At 54.5% G+C, this 15,926-nt stretch overlaps 6 protein-coding genes across 6 annotated transcripts; 4 read left to right on the top strand and 2 right to left on the bottom strand.

Annotated features, from left to right (window-relative positions):
• Nucleotides 1-791: 791 nt before the first annotated feature.
• ISF_01042 (hypothetical protein) lies at nucleotides 792-1,514 on the top strand (the record flags this gene model as incomplete). Its single annotated transcript, XM_018844649.1, has 1 exon — nucleotides 792-1,514. The coding sequence occupies one exon, from the start codon at nucleotides 792-794 to the stop codon at nucleotides 1,512-1,514; it is 723 nt and encodes a 240-aa protein (XP_018709099.1).
• An 861-nt stretch (nucleotides 1,515-2,375) lies between these two features.
• On the top strand, nucleotides 2,376-4,041 carry ISF_01041 (serine/threonine-protein kinase Eg2; the record flags this gene model as incomplete). The annotated part of the gene is made up of 3 exons (XM_018844648.1): nucleotides 2,376-2,459; nucleotides 2,638-3,687; nucleotides 3,922-4,041. 3 exons carry the CDS (start codon nucleotides 2,376-2,378, stop codon nucleotides 4,039-4,041), a joined length of 1,254 nt encoding a protein of 417 aa, XP_018709098.1.
• Nucleotides 4,042-4,696: 655 nt separating this feature from the next.
• ISF_01040 (Peptidase M76, ATP23) lies at nucleotides 4,697-5,871 on the bottom strand (the record flags this gene model as incomplete). Its single annotated transcript, XM_018844647.1, has 2 exons — nucleotides 4,697-4,924; nucleotides 5,281-5,871. The coding sequence occupies 2 exons, from the start codon at nucleotides 5,869-5,871 to the stop codon at nucleotides 4,697-4,699; spliced, it is 819 nt and encodes a 272-aa protein (XP_018709097.1).
• A 1,656-nt stretch (nucleotides 5,872-7,527) lies between these two features.
• ISF_01039 (glutamate 5-kinase) lies at nucleotides 7,528-9,212 on the top strand (the record flags this gene model as incomplete). The annotated part of the gene is made up of 6 exons (XM_018844646.1): nucleotides 7,528-7,588; nucleotides 7,695-7,882; nucleotides 7,959-8,069; nucleotides 8,108-8,131; nucleotides 8,174-8,444; nucleotides 8,515-9,212. The coding sequence occupies 6 exons, from the start codon at nucleotides 7,528-7,530 to the stop codon at nucleotides 9,210-9,212; spliced, it is 1,353 nt and encodes a 450-aa protein (XP_018709096.1).
• A 539-nt stretch (nucleotides 9,213-9,751) lies between these two features.
• Nucleotides 9,752-10,384, bottom strand: ISF_01038 (60S ribosome subunit biogenesis protein NIP7; the record flags this gene model as incomplete). Its single annotated transcript, XM_018844645.1, has 2 exons — nucleotides 9,752-10,092; nucleotides 10,159-10,384. The coding sequence occupies 2 exons, from the start codon at nucleotides 10,382-10,384 to the stop codon at nucleotides 9,752-9,754; spliced, it is 567 nt and encodes a 188-aa protein (XP_018709095.1).
• A 933-nt stretch (nucleotides 10,385-11,317) lies between these two features.
• Nucleotides 11,318-13,382, top strand: ISF_01037 (glycyl-tRNA synthetase 1; the record flags this gene model as incomplete). The annotated part of the gene is made up of 2 exons (XM_018844644.1): nucleotides 11,318-12,913; nucleotides 12,987-13,382. The coding sequence occupies 2 exons, from the start codon at nucleotides 11,318-11,320 to the stop codon at nucleotides 13,380-13,382; spliced, it is 1,992 nt and encodes a 663-aa protein (XP_018709094.1).
• Nucleotides 13,383-15,926: the final 2,544 nt, after the last annotated feature.

The following is a 15,926-nucleotide window of genomic DNA, read 5'->3' as shown; positions in this document are numbered from 1 at the left end:
GCTTCAGGTCTCCTACTTGACTCCAGTCTCATCAGGTTCAACTCATTACTCCAAGCACTACTGATTGCGCATCGTCAGTCAAGTGCTATTCCAATCATTCATCCATCACTTCGGCCGTCTCAGTCTATCACCCCAGCCGTTCGAGGAGTTCGATCCACTATACAAACAGTTCAATCACTTTAATCCACTATACTACTAACGAAGCAATGTTGTTCTTCCAACTTAACAGGGACGGAACGCCGGTCTTGGTTAACAGGATCGGAGGATGTGGCCACGTTCACATCAACGAGCGCAAATACAAGTTCGCTGCTTGGAAAAACCCGGACAAAGTGCCAGAAACATGGGAAGAGGCCCTGCCACCCCAACATATACTGCATGCGGAGAGAATATGCGGTCCTTGGCATTTGTGGACTCGCATGGCTCAAGATCAAGTCCACGGCCAAGACAATCTGGCCAGAGTCCACCGCTCTCTGCGTTTCCCTGAAGCGTTTGATATCCGGGTGTCAATGAATACTGACTATAAGAATTGGTACATCAACATGAGAGGCGAAAACGACCCATATTTCGACAAGTCTTTAGAGGGATATGCGTTCCGATGCGAGCGATGCGACCGGTTATATGACGACTGTCTGCGTACCATTGAAGCAGACGATTGCCGCCCAATCTTCCAATTCTCGTTTCCCTTCTGCCCTGCTAACGCAAATGGTAGTTGTAAGGAAGCGGCAACTGACTTGTGGAAGTTGCGCCAGGACCGAGTCTGCGCGTACGAGAATGCGGCTGCTACTAACACAATGGCAGCATTGAGTGGCCTGCCCCCTGAGCCAATCATCGCCGCCGTATTTTCGATAAACCCCAACGACCTGAATGGCCTGGACCAGATCTGGGTTGCATACAAGGCCTTTCGAGTTCTCTGGTTTAAGGCCTTCACGGCTCCTGCCACGGCAGGTCCCGACGCCTCGCAACGTGGCAGATCAGTCAAATTCGACTCTTGGAGGATCCTTCGTTACATCGATCGCATCAAAAATGTCAATCTGTGGGGGGACCTGGTCTACGACCTCGGGCTGGTCAGGGAAGGCCTCATCAGCCCGGCCGATCTCAAGTACGTGTACTGCATGAGCCATGAGGTCTTGGAATACATGGTTGAAGACATCAACTGCCAGCATGACATCCACTGGCTCAACGCCTATATCGGGATGCGCCGGCTCGTTCCTGAAGCCCAGTACGTGCTGCTCAAGACAGCCGTCCAGCGCGCAGCCACGGCCATGGAGCGCTTGCTGGACGTCAAGAAGGTGCACGCCATGCTCCCCGGGAGCGTCCGGGTCGGCGCGAAGGAACTCAGAGAGTACGCATCCAATGGCATGTGCTTCCACGAGCTTCATAGCGCCTTGTGTGTCGACCTGAACGCCTTGAGAGATGGATCCCGCGCCGTCGTTAAGCGTCTGCCTGAATCAGCTTGGAGGCGTTCCACCGTGGAGATTGCTGGGAAGCGCGTGTGCGCGTCTGTAGTTGTGTAGGCTGGAGTGATATTCAAGGTTGATGGCTCCCTGTATGGGGTCGCTCTGCGTTGAACTATCTGTGCGGTCACTACTGATCAGATGTCTTTCGCTTTGTCAAAGGTTGGGTTTGGTTTGCGTGTTTACAGTTGCATGGATTGCAATTTGGAGCAACTTGCATGTTCGTTCATCTTTTTGTGAACACAGAAAAAAAAAAAAGAGAAAAAACGGAAAAAGTGAGGGAAAAAAAGGAAAAACTAGCAAAGGGAAAACGAAGAGACAAGGAAAGAGAAGGGGCAAATATGGAAAAGGTAAAGCACAGCGATTCTGAAGTTGCGAAATGGCTCTAGTTATGGTCCTGGGCATCCTGGGAACATCCACATCAGACAAACGGAGAGAGCATGACAGCTTGTCAGTATTCTCAAACCTAGACATCTAGTTAGTCAACTGTAATGAGATGGCATTATAGTCATTCCTCTTTTAACAAGAAAATGTGCCATTCGATTAAAAAATCCATACTACAAAACAAGCTGCTTTGTAGAGTTATGGCGGTCGCTGGCTGCGATGATTAGGCTGGGTACGGTTGCTGCAGCAACAACCCATGTTTGGTTCGACCAGAAGCAGATGCTCCGCAACTTGATCGGCCACTCAGTCCACCAGCACATCTATCCTAACGAACTAGGGAACTACCAGCACCTAGTAGATTTCACTTGAATTCGACAAGAGCATCCCGTTCTGCATTATAGACGACCAAGCAATAGAAACCTTGCGATACCTCTGCTGCGTTTCACCTCTTTCGCCCTCGCCCTCGTCCCTTCTCGACTGGGGTCTTTACCGCCTCTTATTTTATATATCATCGAACAGCACCATTTTTATGCAAAGATGGCAGCCACTCGCACTCTAGAGGCTCGCTTCGAGCGCATGTCGGTGATGGATGAGAATGACTCTGGATACACCAAGACCAAGGTACGCAAGACATACTGGCTGACGGGCTCAGTGGCAGGAAACGGAATGGCCAGAGACGAATACGTAACTGGTCTCTGGTTCTCGTTGACTGATTGACACTTCGCTTCGTTTACGGCTGGAAGTTGCCTTGACTCTACAGGTGCCAAGATGCTAATGCAAAAGTGTGCTGCGCATACAGGTCACCACGACTACGACACAACTGCCGCACGGAAGCAGTCGGACGAACCTCTTCAAGGTCGCTCTACAATCACACGCCGCCAGCAACCCCGTCTCCGCCTCGGTTACCCTGCCGTCACAAGCCATCAATCGCAAGCTCGCCCAGCACCAGCACCACAACCACAACCACAACCACAACCACCACACCGGCCCCCAGTCGCCTCCCGCTCCGACCCGAAAGGCGCTCCCGTCCTCGGCCTCCTCGTCCGCCCGCAACTCGGAAGAGTCGTCCGCGGGCACGGCCGAGGACAAGGCGGCGGCGATGCTCATCGCGCACCAGCCCATGCTGCCACGCGAGTTCCACCTCGGCATGTTCGAGATTGGGCGGCCGCTGGGCAAGGGCAAGTTTGGGCGCGTGTACCTAGCGCGGGAGCGGACGAGCGGCTTCATCTGCGCCCTCAAGGTGCTGCACAAGAACGAGCTGCGGCACGGCGGCGTCGAGCGCCAGGTGCGGCGAGAGATCGAGATCCAGAGCAATCTGCGGCACCCCAACGTGCTGCAGATGTACGGCCACTTCCACGACAGCAAGCGCGTCTTTTTGATCCTCGAGTTTGCCGGCAAGGGCGAGCTGTACAAGCACCTGCGCAAGGAGAGCCGCTTCCCCGAGTGGAAGGCGGCGCAGTACATTGCGCAGATGACGTCGGCTCTGCGCTACCTGCACCGTAAGCATGTTATTCACCGCGACATCAAGCCGGAAAACATCCTGGTCGGCATCCACGGCGAGCTCAAGATCTCCGACTTTGGCTGGAGCGTCCACGCGCCCAACAACCGCCGCAAGACCATGTGTGGCACGCTCGACTACCTGCCGCCCGAGATGTTGCGGCCTGGCCAGTCGGAGAACTTTTACAACGAAAAGGTCGATCTCTGGAGCTTGGGCGTCTTGACGTACGAGTTCCTCGTTGGTGAGGCGCCGTTTGAGGATACGCCGACCATGACACAGCGGAGGATTGCGAGGGCAGACATGTCGGTGCCGTCGTTTGTGAGCCCAGAAGCGGCCGATTTGATCAAAAAGGTATGCGATTGCTCTCTCTCTCTCTCTCTCTCTCTCTCTCTCTTCTCTTGCCGTACTATACACGCGTACTTCCCTTGGCCGTTGCGTTGTCCCAGTCTTTTGGCTCCTCTTTTTAATACTACACCCTGAAACTTGAAACTACCGACAGCTGCAACACGCGACTGCGGATCAACAAGAAGACCCAAAAAAATCTCCAGTCTTTACAGCCAGGATGCTAATGTCGATTTTCTGCAGCTGCTCGTTCTAGACCCTGAGAAGCGCATTCCTCTCGACCAGATCCCGCTACACCCTTGGATAGTTAAACACTGCGTAAAGGGCGAGCGGGTTGCGAATAGGGAAAAGTCGTATAAGTGAGCTGAAGAGGCGCGGCACTTATGACGTAGTTGCTTGGACGGACAGGCAGTAGCGCGATGCGTCTTTTTCTTACTCTGGTCTAATCATTCTTGCAATGCCTCTTGGGAGTTTTTTAATAGGTCGACTACACCAGGAAATAACTGGGGGTGCGCATTTAGGCAGCATGTGAAGGAGTCATTCGGGGTTTCGTTTTCAAGTTGTGGCTTGGTTGCTTTTGGTTACATTGATTTATATGCATGCTACGACACAGCCTTGTATACGGGACATTTTACATTTTACTGAATTTATTCATTGTTGCTTTTGGAAAGAAGAAGAAAAATTTGATTTCTGATACATGGCTTGTATGGTATTGGGCTATGCGAGCGGGAGGGGTATCGTCAACGTCGTATTGAGCGTTTAATGTACAAGAGTGAAAGAAGACGAGGCTGGCTGGTCGGGCCAACGGGCCAGATTAGGGCATATGTAGGTGAGCCCGACTGTCAGCCAGCCCTCGAACCGACATGTAATGTAATGGTACAATATACAAGTAAGCTAAACGCAGGCTTGCATGAAATAGTGCCCTCAGGTGAAGAGGGATGAAGAGGAGTGCGGAGAATGAAGGGTAGGCTATGGCGTTGTGGCTGCGGTTGTCTGGATGATGATTTTCTCCCCACAACTATCGGTATACTTCGTCGAATGGTCTGGTATCCGAGAAGCACGAGTCCCAGACCTGGTTGACGACTTGGGTGGCTTGGACGTCATCCTTGCATCGCGGCCGGGCCATTACGGACTGGATGGCGCGCCTGCGGACGCAGTTTTGGAATTGCTGCGTGAGGGTCCAGTTCCCGCGGGTAAAGGCCTCGCGAGTCCAGCGACATTCACCGCTGAGCATGGATGCGCGAATCTATTTACAATGGGCACGCAAAAGAGCACCAACGGTTAGCCTGGAGCGACTTGGGGAATTGGGGGTTGCGTGGGCGTTGTCGTGTGAACTCGAATGCATGGGGGAGGGGCAGGGTGCATTAGGGAGCGAGCTTGCGGAAAGTTGGCAGAGCTGGAAAGGGGAAATGATGTACATGGATGGCGTGACAGGAGAAAGAAGGGAGGAAGTGAGGCTCGGCAGTGCGCGTGCATGATTTGCGAGCGAGGTTGAGGATGAGTGATGTGCATAGTGGTGATGCGACACGAGGAAATGAGAAAAGGAGGGAGAGGCTTGTGAATTGAGTGAGATGAGCATCTCATGTCATTGGGATAACATACCTCGGTACAGGCGGCGTGTTTGAGGTCCTTGTCGCCCATCCAGTCGACGTTCCAGCGCAGGTGATCCCAAGCGTGCACCATCTCGTGGGCGAGGGTGTCCTCGAGGTGCTTGCGGTCGCGGATCTCGTTGGCGCAGATGAGGATGCCGTGCCCCGGGCTGAAGCCGCCGGACTGGCGGTGCACGGCGAGGCCGTCGGCGGCCTTGTCGTCGACCTCAAGGCGGGCGGGACAGCGGCGGCAGACGATGTTGGCCGCGTCGAGGCGGCCGTTGAGGTCGGCGACCTTGTCGCGCAGGAAGCGTACGACGGGCGAGTAGGCGAAGAGCCAGTCGCGGTGCTGCTCGCAGCGCTTGCAGTCGCGCTCCTCGTGCACGCGGTAGCGCCACTCACGATAGTGGAACTGGCCCTCGGGGGTCATCTGGCCGGACAGGATGCGGAAGTAGTTCATCCACCACTTGGTCTGGGGGTCGAAGCCGGTGCGGGCGGGATCGTTGACGACCTGCTTGGCGGCGGTGGCTGCACCTGCGGCAGGAGCAGCAGCGGCATCAGCTGCCGCTGCACCTATGCCAGCAGCGTCGGGAGGATGAGGCATTGGATGGATGGATGGACGGAGGGATAAACGGACGCGAGGAGGTTATTTCTGCCGTGTTTGGTCTATGCGGGAATTGCAAACGTCAATAGGCTCCGGCGAGGCGCAAAGCTAGCGCAAAATTAAAATAAAAAATGAAAAAATGAAACCGAAAAAATTGGACACTAAAATGATGAATCCCAAACAATAATGGTAAAGAACAACGAATGAAAATTTCAATCCATGCAGTCACAACGTCACTGCGGCCAAGGCGACCACGGTAACTCGTCGATTCTGGGGAATATGCGGGTTTGGTAGTTTTGGGTGGCAGGAGTACAAGTGGTACAAGTCGAACATGTACCTTTTCCCTCGGGGCAGGAATTCTGCCAGGCCGGACGCTAAGGGCACTCTAACGTGCGGCTACAGGGGCATTCGCTGTAGTGACAGGCGGCGCAGGCGCAGGCGCATCCCAGCCTTCCAGCCTGCATGATTTGCGGGTTTTAGTGCACGACAGCGCCTGGGCGTACGTCGCCGCGAGGGGATTGCAGGGCGGTGAGGCGGATCCGACTGGCTGAAGTGCGGCTCTTTATTGATCCCTTTTGGGGCATCCGAAGCCACTGAGCAGGAAAGCTGTGCCACTTTGCGAGTCGCAGCGTGCTCGGTACTTGCTGTCGCTTATGAGTTCGGCAGTAGATCAATGTATCAACGACGCCACATGTAACAAATCCCTATTTTTACAATTTTTCCGGCAGAAGAATGAATTTTCTATTTTTTTTTTTTTTAATTTCAAACTAGAAAAACGTCAAACACGAGGTAGCTACGTACCGCCCGCCCAACTTGCTTACATGAGTCCTGCTGCCCCTCCCCCCACCCGCACCGCACCACTTTATTCGTCCTTTCCACCACACAGATCAATGCAAAGGCGCACAAAAGAAAGGAAGCCCACACTCACCGCCCGCTTTCTGCCCACATGGAAGAGCAAAAGCCAACCACACACCAGCACACAGCCTTCGCTTCCCTCCGTTCAAACCGTTACCTGCATGGATTGCAGCATTTCGACGGCGTGCACTGCTTTGGGCAGTCCAAAACGCTAATCCCACCAGCCCTTCGACCGTCCCAACCTAAAGGCGCGCCCTGATTGACCGAATCCCCTTCCGGTGGAACCCGAGCTGGGCTGGGCAGACGTACATAACGCATGTGCGAGGTACCTTCGACCGGCCCTTGTCTAACTTGCCTCGAGCTACGACGCTACTCGAACGCTTTGCGACCTTGTGTGGCAGAGCCCCGTTCTCTTCCAACGACATAATAGCCTCGTACGTAGTAGCGCAGGGATTGTGTCATCGATCTGCCAAACCGGCTTGTGAAAATGCTGCCAGTTACAAGTGACCAAGGTATGTACTCATGTACCTTTGTTCCCAATTGTCCTCGCACTGCCCTCTCTGTTGTTGTTGACAGAGTTTGCATGGCCTCGCGGGCTCCGGGGCAGGTCCCTTTAAATACAAAGGGGGTCGCCAGGCTGCTCTCCTCGGAAACGTGAAGGAGTCATTTCAGACCGAGAAAGAAAGCAGTCCTGTTGAATACAACTTCAGCTGGAGTAATGGCCATTAGTGTTTTTCGGTCCTCTTCTTTTCAAATTACACGCTTCATCATCATTTGATATCACACCCCCCGCTGACAATCATGACTGCCAAAGCTTCTTGCATCCGCAGAGCTCAGCCTCTTACCGTCGTTATCAAACTAGGTATGCATCTTGTCCCTTATCTGCGAATGAGGAGGATGGAAAGAGAAAAGCTTCCATCTCTCTGCCTTTTCTTATCATCAGCCCCCGACTAACACGCCAATCACAGGCACAAGCTCCATTGTCGATGAAAAGACTCACGAGCCTCTCTTGCCTATCCTGACTTTGATTGTCGATACTGCCGTCAAGCTGCGCAAAGATGGCCACAGAGTCGTCATCGTCTCTTCCGGTGCCATCGGTGTCGGCTTGAGACGCATGGACGTTGATCGCCGTCCCAAGCATCTGGCCCAACTTCAGGTATGCACTTCCCCCAGCAGAAATCATAAATCCCGCTGCCAAACCGAAACTGACCTTTGTCTGCTCTCTTTGACAGGCCTTGGCTGCCATCGGACAGTGCCGTCTTATTTCCCTCTGGGACAGCCTTTTCAGTCACTTGGACCAGCCTATTGCCCAGATCCTCCTTACTAGGAATGACATTGCAGACGTAAGCACACCCGCATCCACACCACACACCAGGAACAGGAACCCGATCGCCCGCCATACATCGTGAGTTTAGATCCGCGCTAATCGGCACCACCCATCTTGCAGCGCACCCGTTACCTGAATGCCCAAAATACATTCAACGAGTTGTTGGACATCGGCGTCATTCCCATTGTTAACGAAAATGATACCCTTGCCGTATCTGAAATCAAGTTCGGCGACAATGATACCCTCTCTGCCATTACCGCAGCCATGATCCACGCCGACATGCTGTTCCTCATGACCGACGTCGACTGTCTCTATGACAAGAATCCTCGTACCAACCCCGACGCCCGCGCGATCGAGGTTGTCGAGGACATTGGCGCCCTGGAAGCCGATGGTACGTCTCCCCACTAGCTGCCTGGACACATCTCGGCGTAATTAGCCCACGTACTAACAAACTATGACAGTCTCAAGTGCTGGCTCCTCCCTCGGCACCGGCGGCATGACTACCAAAATTATTGCTGCCAAGCTGGGCACCTCGGCTGGCGTGACGACTATCATCACTCGGTCGTCAAATCCCGGCAACATCCTGGGCATCGTCAACTACCTCTACAGCTCTCCCAGATCCTCGGTGATAGAGGGTCCTGAGAGCGCAAACCCCCTCTCCCGCACCACCTCCCTCAACCTCCTCGCTCCTTCGGGCGCCGACTTCACCGGCCCCCCTCTCCACACGCGCTTCCTACCCTCCAGCGACCCCATCCGTGACCGCCACTTCTGGCTCCTTCACACGCCGAGCCCCCACGGCACCGTCTACATTGACGCCGGCGCCCACAAGGCACTGCTCGGCAAGGCCGGCCTGCTGCCCGTCGGTGTTGTCGATGTCGAGGGCAACTTTGCTTCACACGAACCCGTCCGCATCGTCGCCGTGAACCGCCGCAAGACACCCGGCCCCAACGGCAAGATGTGGGACGGCGTCCCGGAGGAGGTCGGTCGCGCGCTGGTCAACTACGCCTCGACCGAGATCTTCCGCATCATGGGCCACCAGAGCGTCGAGATTGGCGAGCTACTCGGCTATGCCGACAGCGAGTACGTCGCTCATCGGTCGCACATTGCCTTTATCCGCAACAACAGCCGGCCTGTGTCGCCGACCCTGAGCATGGCATAATTACACATCATGACCAGGACATTGATCTATTTTACTATGAATGGCATATATGCATACCAGAGATGCTTTCGGAGTTTGGGATATTTTCTACACATTGACGACATATAACCTTATAGTTATCTTTTTACCATTTTGAGAATGAATACTTTTGACTCTGGTCGTTCTCTCTTATCTTCTTCCCACAGTAACTAAATTTGAAGGTGACTTAACGAACCGGTTGGTGCAGGCATAGCCGACGCCAGAGTTGTTCTGGATAGTAATTAATCATTTGAAATTTGAAATTGACCCTAATAAACGCCTGAACATGAAAATTTTGCAAAAAAATGTCCACACATCATGTCAATCCATGTAGCCGAATTTTGGTGACCTTGAACGCCGAAACCCCATTCAATATGGTATAGACTTTTGCAAGAAACCATCTCGCTTTTCCACCCCCCGCTCGTTCCAGACAAGGCATCTGCCCCGCCGTCAGACCGCTTCGTTTTTAATATTTCTTTTTTCGTTTCGAATTGCATCGTGTGGTGTCACGGCGTCGTCCCTCAACCAGTGGCAAACAGGTTGTCCTCGTCACGCAGGAACTCGCCGCAGTCAGCCTGGCGGAAGACGACGATGCCGGTCGGGTCGAGACGGCGAGCCTCGGCGGTGCTGCGGGCGGTGACGCCGAAGCCGAGCGGCGTGTCGTTCATGTTGTAGACGACGACGCCTTGGTGCTCGGGGCAGTCGTCGGACCAGCGGCCGACGTGGGCCTTGACGATGTTGCCGCCATACAGGAAGGGCATCTCGCCGTTGCTCTTAACCCAAACCTTCCAGCGGGCGTGCTCGCCAAGGATGGGGAGGGCGGTGATGTGCAGGCGAAACTTGCCCGTCTTGGTGAACTTGCCTGTAGACCAGTTAGTCCTTGTCCTTTTCTCTCTCTCTCGTTCTTTTAGTGAGGGAAGCAGCTTACCAAGGCAGATTCCTAGAGACAAGAGATTGTCGCGCGCCATGGACGTGGCCAGGTTGGCGACGGAGAGGAGCACATAGTAGACTCGGTTCCCTTGGAGGCGGAAGACGTAGCGGTCGGCGTTGGGGGAGTCGTCGAGCGGGGCGATGAGGTTCTTGAGAGAGCTGCCAGTGTAGTTGGCGAGCTTCTCGAATAGCGTTTTCGTTTCTTGCTCGGTAAGGGGACGCATCTTGGGCGAGTGCGGCGAGAAGGCGAAATGTGCGGCTTTGGTAATGGACGTCGTCGTCAATTGACGAAAAAAAGTTGGCGTACGAACTGGCAGAAAAATTAAGGTGGAGACAAATGGGAGAGTTAGCCAGTGGGGTTGACGAATAAAACTTGCTTGCCTCAGCGCCTATGGGTGCCTGAGCACTTGCCGTGTCTAGCGCTGTCAGTCCACTAAAATGTTGGATTGGAGATGCGGCGTCAATGCTGCGGGATCCCCTTTCCAATTACCTCGACGCGCCTGCACCAACACCATATCAACTCTGTATCATCATTGCCGATAATACCCTCGTTTAGCATAGTTCAACGCATTCGTCTTGCTCCAACTCCCCCCAACCTGTTCCGCGATCCTCCCTCCCGTGCGACAGATACGCGCAATTGCCGACCCGCTCCTTGAAAGCTCGCCGTTTTCCTCCTGTTATAACCTCCAGTGGAGAAGCCAAGCGGCTGTTGAAAAAAATTGCTACAGCGCGCCTTCCACCACTGCTGCTGGAGCTACAGTGCCCTGAGTCACCAAACCAACCACCACACACGACCCCTCCTCCGTGCCTTGGGACAGCTCCGGCGCACGGAATTCCAGCTTTTCTCTCGTGACTCACGCAAGACAACGATCGAATTGTCTTGGTTTCTCTTCTTTTTCTTTATAAGAGTCATTGGGAAATTTTTGTGAATGATTTCAATCTGTCGCCTGTTTTCTCGCCCAGCTCCACTCAGATCCAGCACTTGCAGTCACAGCTTGTCAACATCCCACCTCAGACACCACCCCGCCTCGCCCTCCCACAACCATCGACAACACAGTCCCCCACGACAACCACAGCGGTGCTTTTCCACCGCGCCAGCACGATACGCCTTCCAGGTAGACCGATCCAAGAAGAACCAGCAGAGGTCACACGCCGCCATGACGTCGCAAGCCACGACCCTCAAGGGCCAACCCCTCGACAAGCCCGTCCTCGACGCCATGCTGCGCCGCCGCATGTTCTACACCCCGTCCTTTGAGATTTACGGCGGCGTCGGCGGCCTCTACGACTACGGCCCGCCTGGCTGCGCCCTTCAGGCCAACATTGTCGACATCTGGCGCAAGCACTTCGTCCTCGAAGAGGACATGCTCGAGGTCGACTGCACCGCCCTCACCCCGCACGACATCCTCAAGACTAGCGGCCACGTCGACAAATTCTCTGACTTCATGTGCAAGGACCCCAAGAATGGCGAGATCATGCGCGCCGACCACTTTGTCGAGGCCGTCCTTGAGGCCCGGCTGAAGGGCGACAAGGAGGCTCGCGGCCAAAAGGTGGAGGAGAAGGAGGACGACCCCAAGAAAAAGAAGAAGAAGGCCAAGACCGAGGCCGTAAAACTCGACGACGCTGTCGTACAGGAGTACGAGGAGGTTCTCGCCAAGATTGACAACTACGGCGGCCCCGAGCTCGGCGAACTCATCAAGAAGTACGATCTCAAGAACCCCGCCACCGGCCTGCTGCCGACGGAGCCTGTCGCCTTCAACCTCATGTTCCAGACCTCCATCGGCCCCAGCAGCAACCTGCCCGGCTTCCTGCGCCCCGAGACTGCCCAGGGCCAGTTCCTCAACTTTGCCAAGCTACTCGAGTTCAACCAGTCGCAGATGCCGTTCGCCTCTGCGTCGATTGGCAAGTCGTACCGCAACGAGATCTCTCCTCGCGCCGGCCTTCTGCGCGTGCGCGAGTTCCTCATGGCAGAGATTGAGCACTACGTCGACCCGGAGGGTGGCAAGAAGCACAGCCGCTTCCACGAGGTCGAGAACCTGGAGCTCGTTCTGCTCGACAAGGGCACGCAACTGTCGGGCAAGACGACGACCAAGACCATGACGATTGGCCAGGCTGTCAAGGAGGGCGTCGTTGACAACGAGACGCTCGGCTACTTCCTCGCCCGCATCCACCTGTTCCTGCAAAAGATTGGTGTCGACATGAGCAAGATGCGCTTCCGTCAGCACATGGCCAACGAGATGGCCCACTACGCATGCGACTGCTGGGATGCGGAGCTCTACACGACAACTGGCTGGGTTGAGTGTGTCGGCTGTGCCGACCGCAGCGCGTACGACCTGACGGTGCATGCCAAGAAGACTGGCGCGCCGCTGGTGGTGCGCGAGCGCCTGGAGAAGCCACTCGTCATTGAGGAGTGGCAGGTGGACATTGACAAGAAGAAGTTTGGCCCGCTATTCAAGAAGGACGCTAAGGCGGTCGAAGCGGCGCTCGAGGCCACGACGCAGGAGCAACGCGAAGCCTTTTCCAAGCAGCTAACCGAGGGTGGCAAGATTACGCTCGACGTCCCCGGCGTCGGCGACGGCAAGGCCGAGGTGACGAGCGACTCGATCAAGATCGAGTTCCGCAAGCGCGTCGAGAACACGCGCGAGTTCACGCCCAACGTCATTGAGCCGTCTTTTGGTATCGGCCGTATCCTGTACTCGTTGATTGAGCACAACTTTTGGACTCGCGGCAATGATGGCACTGACGAGGCCCGCGGTGTAAGTAGTCTTGATGCTGCTGATTTCACATTTATTGGGCAACAGACGCATTTACTAACATGCATTATTCTAGGTCCTCTCTTTCCCTCCTCCCGTGGCGCCCACCAAGGTCCTTTTGGTGCCGCTATCGTCGAACGCGCAGTTCAAGCCCGAGGTGCGCAAGCTGTCACAGCGTCTGCGGGCGATGGGCATCTCGAGCCGCGTGGACGACTCGTCGGCGAGCATCGGCAAGCGGTACAGCCGCAACGACGAGCTCGGCACGCCGCTGGGTATCACGGTGGACTTCCAGACGCTGCAAGACCAGACGATTACGCTGCGCGACCGTGACTCGACGACGCAGGTGCGGGCGGACGAGGCCAAGATCCTCGAGGCAGTGAGGAGCCTGGTGGACGGCAGCAAGGACTGGGCCAAAATCCAGTCGGAGCTGCCCAAGTTTGAGGGCCAGGAAGTGGAGGTTGCTCAGCGATAGATGTCTGGGGAGCGTGTAGGAGAATGAGGTGGAAAAGCTTACATGGAATATATCGTAAATGTTATTCATATAGAATGAAGGGCGTTATGAACATGTGAGGATGTCATGCAGTTGCTCTGTATAGAATGGAGTATCAAGCAGTGACTTGTCAAGCAATGGCTCAAAGAAATAGAATTGACTCGAAATAAGTATGAAAGATCACAAGCGTTTAGCATGATCAGCAGAGGCCTCCGATTTGTTCCCTTTTTTTTTCCTTTTTTTTTTCTCTTCTTCCAAGAGGATGACGATTAGTGCTGAGGAATCAAGCCCCAAACAAGGCGAGTGTCGTCGTTTGTTTCGCGAGCCAGCAACGTCCCGCGTTGGAGAGCGGGCGGAGCGGCCGGAGGGGCACGTATAAATACAATCGTGAAACGGCCGTGTTTCTCAGCGTCGGAGGAGGGTCGATCAGGGCCTTTGGCTTATCTATATCGGACCACGTTTTCGTTTTTCTTCGTCTTTTATTCTGTGTGCGTCGTGGAACTCGGCGAAGAGGGTCATGAGTATTAACTGCCTTGTTTTCTATTGAAATTTGTTTCATTTGTAATGATAAAGGACTTGCATGGCGCATGAGGGAAAGGACTCATGTGGCGAGGTGAAGTGATGGTGAGGGGGAGCAGCAGGGCTGTGGCGAAAGGGGAAGATGCGGCTGGCAAGCGTTTCAGCTGGTGCAGAAAAGGTTGTGAGGCCTGATTTGTCTACAACATGGTGGTTTATTTCGTTATGCAAAGTCTGGCCCCGTATTCTGCAGCATTTTGTCCTTCTCTTGTTTTCTTTATTTGCTTCTTTTTTTCTAGTCTTGTTTGCTCATCTCTAGCAAAGAGTGGATATGTGCAATGGCAGTATTTTGTGCGGTTACATTTTCACAGTTGGTAAATTTGGCCTAGATACCGGGTTGACTTTTCGTTCAATGTTTCTCTTGCCCGTTTCTTTTTCTGGGTACAGGTTATAATAAAATGTGATAGTTGATATCACTTTGGGGTGTGTTTTTCTCCTGAACACACGCATGGGGTGTGGAGAGCAACACAAGGCGGGTTCTGGGGCCGTGGCGCCATCGAGGGGTTCGTGGTTTCTGGAGGGAGATGTCGCTTGGCGAGCAGTAAATTAGCATCAAATGTGCAAAAAAGGTTGAGTTGATAGCGGAGAGGGAGGATGACGTTGTGGTCGATGGCCTTTCTGATGCAGGTCGCTGGCTGGTTCGGGGTTTGGAGGTTTGACGACTGGCTGGCATTGACAGGTGCGGGCTGGGCGCTGGGCGGTTGGCGGGCCGGCGATGTCAATTTGACACAGGAAGGGTGTTGATGACTGGTCATGGGGTGCAGCATGTTGTTGGCTCGGTCTGTGATGTGAGAAAGGAGGGAAGGGAAGGGGGGCCGAAGAGGGGCGAGAGGACCCTTAGTTTGTGACGTCGGTGCATGCAGCATCATGGGCTGTTTGCAAGTTTGGAGGTTCGTCAATAGGCAATGACGTCGATAGCTGGCGATTGGGCCGTTGGGAATTCGCGAGTTTAAATCTGGCAGGATGAGATGATGTAGAAACGGTTTCCAGCGTGGACAGAACGGCCGGTAAGGTAGCCAGGATTACCTGGAGTTTGGTTAGAGACGGCCTCCCTAAAACAACTTAGACAAGCGAGCCCACTGTCTCACTGAATATGGGCTGACTTGCCTGACTTCCCTGACCTCCACGGTCGGCCTGGCTGGCTGACTGGTTGCCTTTCACCCTTTTTGCCTGCACTGGATCATGAGCTGCATTGAAGATGCCAGCCACCACTGGTTGGGCTGGGCTGGTTGGTGGTGAGTGGTGGGCATTTGGTGGCGGAACGATAGTTACAGTAGATGGTGGATGGTGGACGGTGGACGGTCCCCTCCCGTCCGTCTCCTTTCCCCTGTTCTGCCTGCCAAGGTGCACATCCTTATTCATGTGCCAGTCCTGTGTCTTGTGCCATGACCCTCTTCTCACTCTCCCCTCTCCGCTTACTATTACTGGTAGCTCCCAAAGGTACTCCTCCTCCTACTCCTCCTTCAAGGCTGGGCCAGCCAACCTCGTCCCGCCATCATACAACTAACCACCTACAATACAACCAGGTGATTTGCCGACTCCATCTTTGTTCTTCTTGCTTTCCGCACGACGTCTCTCGTCCTTTTCTTTTCTTTTCTTTTACCCCGTCGCAAAGCCTGTCGCCATTGCCAGGAGCCGACGCCGCCGCAGTTCCTCCCCCGCTCTCCTCTCTCCTCCTTTCCATCACCACTCTACCACCACCACTGTTAGCTGGCTGGCGACACAGACAGCACCACCAGACAGACCGCCTCCCCCCCTCCCTCCAACCACATGTGTCCACTTCAACTACGCTTCTAAACTCGGCCTTGGACTTTTATTTACCCCCTTACTCCTTTGCCAGTTATACCGTTGCACAACATAGCGAACTTCTTTTTGTGTATTCTTGGGCGCTCTGGTTTCCTTGTCTTGCTCGTTAGTCGCTCCGCATTGTCGCCCCGTCTCACCCGCTTC

This window comes from Cordyceps fumosorosea (assembly GCF_001636725.1).
Source record: "Cordyceps fumosorosea ARSEF 2679 chromosome Unknown scaffold_1, whole genome shotgun sequence".
Lineage (NCBI taxonomy): Eukaryota > Fungi > Ascomycota > Sordariomycetes > Hypocreales > Cordycipitaceae > Cordyceps > Cordyceps fumosorosea.
This window is presented reverse-complemented; position numbering and strand designations above follow the sequence as displayed.